The following is a 6731-nucleotide window of genomic DNA, read 5'->3' as shown; positions in this document are numbered from 1 at the left end:
TTTTCTGTCCAATCTTTGTGTATTTTTTTATTTTATTTTTTACCGAAGATAGGGAAACTCGAACCGCAACCTCTTAAGTGAGTATGAGAAGACTATGCCATTTGAGCTATAACTCATTAGCCTAATCTTTGTGTATTTGCTGACAGGCTAAAGAAGAAAATGCATAAGTGTAATTTGCACGCTTTTCAGTTTCCAAAATAGCATATTATATAAGGGTAATTATATGGAAAACAGTAAATTTTAATAAAAGAGTGAAGATTATTCATTTTATAACCAAAAAAATAAAGACATCATAAGTAATATACACACTTCTCTAAAATATATAGTTACAATCTTCATTTTTTATCCAACTTTAGTCTTCATTGAAGAAATTTCTATGATATAATTTATCCTATTTCTCCTCAAAAGAGTGTATTTTCTCCAATCCATTTGAAATAAATATATAGTTATAATTACATACATACCTAAATTTAAAAAAATACAAAAATATTATTTGTATACTAAAATTAGTCACCAATGTATTTTCGTATAAATACATGTGTTGTTCATTTCATTTTCAATCTGTATTTATATTTCAATATATATTTTATATTATTGGTTAATTTTAGTGATTGATTTTAAAATACACCTATTATTTTATTTTTATATTTACTTTTTTCTTTCCATTTATTCTCTCTCTCCCCCATCTTTTAATAAGGTTGCTAGTAGAAAAAAATTAATTAACATTGTATAGGATTTTCAATGAACAACTATTTTGGATGAAATTGAATTTAAAAAATGTAACATTTATTTTGAATGGGAAAACTATCTATTTAGACATAATAAACATAGATTTTTGTACAAACACATGGTTGGTTAAGGCAGCAAATACTCCTATTTGTCAGTAGTTTCGAGTATAGAGTTGTCTTTAACAAGAGAATATTTATGTTTTCGCAAATAAAAAATAGGTCTCTCTAATTATCTGATATTAGCCTAAGTGATCTAGCAAGTAGCAACAAATCTTTTGATAAGGTTATGTTTAAATAGTAAGAGGCTATGAACTAAAGCCATGGCAATTAGGAAGACAACTAATATCAATATTTGTTTCCTCTAATTTTAAGTGGTTCTCATCCATTTCATTGTTCCATGTACAGTTTGTCATGGATGTTCAGTTCCTGGTGGAGATTGGAATGCATGGAGGATACTTCTCCAATGATCCTTTGCTTCTTCTCACTCTCATGAAGTCAACCTTTAATTCTGCAGGACTTGACCCTTTCAAGTAATGCTTTCCTAGTTACAGAGATTGAAAAATTCAGAATCATTTATTGTTCATAGTTTTGCAAATTTAAACTTAAAAATCTCAGGCCACATATGTTTCTTAAACTGAAAAAATAATGGAAATATAGCTTCATGTAAAAATGGACCAACAATTTTCAAATGCGCTAATTTGATTTCATCCTTTATTATTTAAGTTTTCAAGTCCTTCTCAATTCTATTTCATGCAATTGTGATTACATTTGTACTACTCCATTTAATTTCTTGTGTAAAAGATAAGCATGCAATAATCAAAAGAGGTTATATCATGATATTTAAGGCAAACTAGACTTCACACCTTCTTGACCTTGAGCAACAAATTTGTTTCATTATGTTATTTTCCAGAGATGCAGATAATGATGGATGGGCCATTGATGCAGCCACTAAAACAATTCAAAAGCTTCTAGAGATTGAGAAAACAACTATGCAACCAAAAGAGAGTGTAGTTAACAATGAAGAAGGAGAGTTACATGAGAGCCAATCCAACCAATCAGCATATCTCTCTGAAGAAGGTGATTTGAGTTCCTCAGAGAATAATAATAACAACAATATTGATGCTTTGGATGAGGAAGATGAGGTTGAAAAAGATGACTTAGAAGTTGCTATTGATACAAACACATTGAGGGAACATAGTGTTAGTACCATGCAATCAGCTCCAACAATTGCCATTGATGAGAAAGGACAAAATTCCGAGGAAATTAAATCAAAATGAAACGAGTGACCCACCCACCTTGTTATAAATTTCATATCTTTACAATTACATGATTTATTGATTTTTGGAAAATTATGTTGTGGCTAAATGAGTAAATGTACCACATTTTTTATCATTTTGGTACATAAATATGTAATAAAATATATTCAGAATCTATGTGAGGAAAATTGTACTCTGAATTTTTCTCCAATTTATACATAAGCTTTAATTTGTCGCCAAGTAATAGGTGAATTGCTCATATATTCTTTACAATTTATTATATTCATATATTTGTTTACAATTTCCTCTCTGCCTGTCCTAAATAAGAAACTTGAACAACACCAGATTGCTTTGTTTTATCTTACAAAAGCTAATTTTCTTCTTTGATCATATAAGATCAAAGTCCAAATATAAATCAGAACATAGAACAACAAATCAAAAGGTAAATTTATTCCATCAACTTAACTTGATACTTTTCAAAATACACCAAAAAATAAAATGCAGAACCAGTAAATTCTGCACACATTTCCCAATTGTAAACACTGTTAGCAATCGCAGTTCAAAACAAACCACGGTTGTTCTTCCGAGCTTTAATTAACCGCACAAGATAACTTTGGTAACTGCAAGAACCAAACAAGCCATAGAAAACAAGAAAAAGGAGACGAAATCTCTGGAAGACCATTTCCGAATCTCTTGATGTTTCCCTTCAACAACCCTCAAACTCTTTGCTCTTCTGAGAGCATCAACTTCTTTCAACAGATCGAATTCCAGACCCTTCTTCTTCAGCTCTTCCACGCACTTCCCCAAAAGAATCTTGTCTTCTTTCTCTCTCTGAAGCGCCTTCTCCATGTGACTCTCCACGTCGCTCTTGTACCTCACGGCCCAAACCAGGCCCAATGAGAACACGAAGGAGCACAGCGAAGGGATCCACCAGCGCTGGCACGCGGACGAAGAAGATTCAGATTCTGAGAAAGACACAGAGGAAGAGGATGTGAAGAGGAGCATGAGGGTCAGGGAGTGGAAGAGGAAGAAGAAGATGTGGAGCATTGTGATTTCTTTGCGAACCGAGTCGATTTGGGTTTCTTTCAGTGCGATTCGGCCATGGATGAGTTCTTCTTCTTTCAGCCATTGCTTTAGTAGGAGTTTGTGCGTTGGTGTCTCTGCGATTTGGTGGAGTGGGTGCATTTGCTTCCACTCCATTATGGACGCGTTTCTTCTTACTGTGTTGTTCTGTTCTGTATCAGCCATTGAAGAGAGAGGAAGAGAGGGATTCTGAATTTGAGAGTGTAACAGTGTGAGGGAAAAGAAAGTTTTGTGAAGTTATAGGAGGAAGAGGGTGCTAGGGGTTTTTTCAATATAATTCAGATGTAACGGTCGAATTTCGTGGTGAGTTTCCCCAAATACCCTTTTTCTGATCTAGAAGACTAAAACAAAACAGGAGCGTCGGAGAAAATATGTTAATAACGGCTAAGTTGGAATCTAATATGTGAAGATCCAGTTTTCTATTGTTTATTGTAAAAGGTAAAGCAATAGATTGAGAACAATGCTCCATAACTAGTAAATATTATTATTTTTTGTTAATATTTAATTAATAATAATTTATATTTATATTTATAAATATTTTATATACAAAAAATAATATAAGAGTTTATCCAAGTTAAAACTCCACTCATTTAATATACTAGCTAAAATTCCGACTAAAGTTAAGTTCACAAACTCATGATCTTAATTTATTGAGCTATTAACGAGTCTAAGTCTGAGTTGGCTTTTAACTCACTTTCTGTCTTACTGACAATGTCTAACCAAGAATTAGACCAAATTTCTGTCATCCCTAAATTAGCATAATTAGTTTGATAAATGAGCAAAGTTCAATACTGCATGGAGACAGTTGTATTTTAATCTTTTAATGATTTAACTTTGCTAAAGTACATGGCAACTCATCATAAGATAACTATCCCCATACACCTTATTCTCGAAATTACAGTAATACTATAACAAAATGAAATCCGTTTCTTGAAAAATAGAGGTATATGGCGGTTTGCGGTTGGATAACTTTTCCATCTCATCTAACGCAAGCAACTTCGGAAGGGGCGGCATTAGGCTCATTGGGTCTGGTGTTTCATTCAAACTGCAATGAAAAATAAAAGCAGAACAGAAAAGTTTATGAGTAACATTGGTCTTAAGCATAGTCAAAATGCTGTTTATAACTTACTCTTTCATAATTTTATTGAAGTTCTCTCTCACTTGGTGGAAAATCTCAATATTCTTCCCATGCTGTAAACAAATTTGAAAAGAATAAAAAAAATTATATGTTAATTTTGCAGCCAACAAGAATGGAAATGATGAACTAATCAACTAGAAAATTAAGTCTCATAAATAAAACTATATTACAACTCTCAGCAGTTTTCACAGGGGAATATATTAGAGTATACATAAACATTGATATAAACATTAAATAGAAAAAATGCTTTAATAACCCTTTTTATCCATAGGATTCAGACACCTTAGGTTGTTCAACAAGTTACAAACACCCTTGACTCACCATACGAGAAGCAAGATTTTTTGAGATTTGGTTGAAGGCCTGTGCATTTTGCTCCATGAGTGTACCTATTAGACCTCCAATTGCTGCAAAAAAGAGCAAAGTTCAGAGGAGGTTCTTTATGCTTGAAAATTAAAGCAAGGAATGCAAATACAGAACATTTCTAGAGGCAAATAAAATGAAAAATGATATGGAAACAGACTTTTGTAAGAGGTACAATCAGTACTTTTCATCGTAGCCATTCGTGGCACTGATGAGGCAACATCGGATCGAGCAATAAGGCGAGAAGAAGGCACTGCACGGCCTGAAACTTTCTCCTGCAAAAGAAACAAAAAAAAAAAAAGAGGGAAACTTGAGTTTCCACTGCTACAAAATAAAATTATGAAAGTATATTCTGTTTACTTCCTTTTTGTCACACTATTTCTTAGTAATTCTATTACTCAACATGTGAAATTTCCCCTTATTTAACATTCAGAAAAATAAGCAAAATAACAACAACAATGCATGCTGCTTGTTAACAGTGTCTCCACTGAAAACAAAAACTAAAAAGAGCTAGCGCTATATAACCAAACAAAAAGAAGGTAAAATGAAAAAGAGGATCGAGTGATGCAATACCTTTCTATTTCTACTTTTCTTGGTTAACTTAAGATCATCCTTCCTCTTCTTGCTATTTTGAATGTTTTCTTCTTTCTGTAAAATATAAACTAAGCATGTCACTATAGAACTGGCTCTTATCAATTAAATCAAAAACCAGCAAAAAGTAATTCTAAAGCAATCTCATGAAATTCTCATGCCTTCTATAACAATCTTTGATTAAAAAAAGGATCATCATCATCATCAAAATTGTCAACACGCAACATAATTTCTTGGGATTCACATCACAATTACATAAACCATTGACAGAAAAAAACATTACATAGCTTACTTCCTTCATCCACCGAACTCGAAGCGCCACATCCCTAACTGTCTTATCTTGCAGCTGTTGTGCTATGGTCGCATAGACTGTTACGTTAGAACCAACACCAGCATACCTACAACAAAATAAATGAATTTGACATAAGCTCAAAATGCAATCCAAACTTGGAGGGTACAAAAGACGATAATTAAGATGTTAACACGCATTATATTACGCAATTTAGTCAAACATATTGAACCACTCAACAGATATTAACTATCATCGTCACATGAAACAACAATATTCATCTTAAGCAGCCAAAATAACTTACAAAGTTGCATATATTTTTGGTTCTCTCCAAGTTTAAACACAACTTCATACCCAACGTTTGAATCCCAAATTGCATATAAATTAGGAAATCATTCTAAACATAGATACGTATATTAATTATGATACCAAAAACAAAAAACCATAGATATGATCAATAAAGGGTAACATAATCACTCACCTAGCAAGTCCATCTTCAAGAATAGCTTGTTCTTCAAGGTTCCATTCAACTGCTACACCAGGAATGTGCCTCAGAGTCTGCTCTATGGCCGAAGCGGAAGCGGCGGGAGCCATGGAATTCCCGCCATAGCTACATGAGGAAGATGGTGATGGAACAACATGGTTCCAAGCACTGAAGTGCGAGAAGGAGGAGGAAGAAGGAGGATAGGTAGCCATTGAAACGAAACGCACCCTTTTCTTAGAAGATTCCAAGAATGAATCTTTAGAGGCTAACCTTGTGAATGGAATCAAAGGGTATAGGAATCCACAGTTGGTTCCCGCCAATTGTCGCCAAAAGCAGTGAAACAGAGAAACATGAAAGAAAAGAAAGAAAGGAAATTGAAGCGAACATCGAAGGCGGAGAAGTGGTTGAGAGAAGAGAGGGATTGGGATTGGGATTGGAGACAAAGTGAATCAGAATCAGAATCTGAGAGCAAGTAATGGTGGGAGAAGCAGAGAGCTAAGACTTGTTATAACACACAATTTGAAATTTAGTCAAATATTCTAAATTTTTTTCCTTTTCAAAAAGTTAATATATTCCTTTTGAAATTAATAATTTTATTCTATTATTCTATTGTTATGCTCTCTTTAATCTTTATCCTATTATTAGTGTTTTATCTACGTGCAAGGTAGAGGAAATCTAGATAAAATAAATTAAATGCATAAATTATAAAATTGTAATAAGATTTAAATAGTAAAATTATTTAATCTAATAAAAAATAAAAAATTTATTGATTTATTATATTAAAAAGAGCAATGCTACATGG

The 6731-nt window shown here is 32.9% G+C and overlaps 3 protein-coding genes across 5 annotated transcripts; 1 reads left to right on the top strand and 2 right to left on the bottom strand.

Annotated features, from left to right (window-relative positions):
- LOC107628210 lies at positions 1112-2115 on the top strand. The gene is made up of 2 exons (XM_016330983.2): positions 1112-1258; positions 1639-2115. Exons 1-2 carry the CDS (start codon positions 1140-1142, stop codon positions 2003-2005), a joined length of 486 nt encoding a protein of 161 aa, XP_016186469.2. The 5' UTR covers positions 1112-1139; the 3' UTR covers positions 2006-2115.
- On the bottom strand, positions 2323-3376 carry LOC107628211. Its single transcript, XM_016330984.2, has one exon. The coding sequence runs from the start codon at positions 3230-3232 to the stop codon at positions 2579-2581; it is 654 nt and encodes a 217-aa protein (XP_016186470.1). The 5' UTR covers positions 3233-3376; the 3' UTR covers positions 2323-2578.
- LOC107628212 lies at positions 3804-6461 on the bottom strand. Of its 3 annotated transcripts, none has more exons than XM_016330986.2 (7): positions 5927-6461; positions 5440-5554; positions 5139-5213; positions 4750-4840; positions 4527-4609; positions 4197-4258; positions 3804-4112 (listed from the first exon to the last, which is right to left on the bottom strand). In XM_016330986.2, the coding sequence occupies exons 1-7, from the start codon at positions 6139-6141 to the stop codon at positions 3974-3976; spliced, it is 780 nt and encodes a 259-aa protein (XP_016186472.1). In that variant the 5' UTR covers positions 6142-6461; the 3' UTR covers positions 3804-3973. The 3 variants fall into 3 exon arrangements, with proteins under 3 accessions (XP_016186472.1, XP_016186473.1, XP_016186471.1); XM_016330987.2 differs by having other exon boundaries at positions 4726-4840; positions 5927-6458; XM_016330985.2 differs by having other exon boundaries at positions 4726-4840; positions 5449-5554; positions 5927-6454.

The sequence above is a fragment of the Arachis ipaensis genome, chromosome B02 (genome assembly GCF_000816755.2).
Source record: "Arachis ipaensis cultivar K30076 chromosome B02, Araip1.1, whole genome shotgun sequence".
In the NCBI taxonomy this organism is placed as follows: domain Eukaryota; kingdom Viridiplantae; phylum Streptophyta; class Magnoliopsida; order Fabales; family Fabaceae; genus Arachis; species Arachis ipaensis.
Note: the sequence above shows the minus strand (reverse complement) of the source record. Positions and strands in the feature narration are given on the sequence as shown.

What these genes read in the sequence shown, in the direction of transcription:
- LOC107628210 (XM_016330983.2), top strand. Translation starts at nt 1,140, where the DNA reads ATGGATGTTCAGTTCCTGGTGGAGATTGGAATGCATGGAGGATACTTC. An exon ending in GCAGGACTTGACCCTTTCAA is followed by an intron (nt 1,259 to 1,638) that starts GTAATGCTTTCC and finishes GTTATTTTCCAG; the next exon opens with AGATGCAGATAATGATGGAT.
- LOC107628211 (XM_016330984.2), bottom strand. Translation starts at nt 3,232, where the DNA reads ATGGCTGATACAGAACAGAACAACACAGTAAGAAGAAACGCGTCCATA.
- LOC107628212 (XM_016330987.2), bottom strand. Translation starts at nt 6,141, where the DNA reads ATGGCTACCTATCCTCCTTCTTCCTCCTCCTTCTCGCACTTCAGTGCT. An exon ending in TGATTGTACCTCTTACAAAA is followed by an intron (nt 4,610 to 4,725) that starts GTCTGTTTCCAT and finishes TCTTTTTTGCAG; the next exon opens with CAATTGGAGGTCTAATAGGT. An exon ending in TTCAATAAAATTATGAAAGA is followed by an intron (nt 4,113 to 4,196) that starts GTAAGTTATAAA and finishes TTTTCATTGCAG; the next exon opens with TTTGAATGAAACACCAGACC.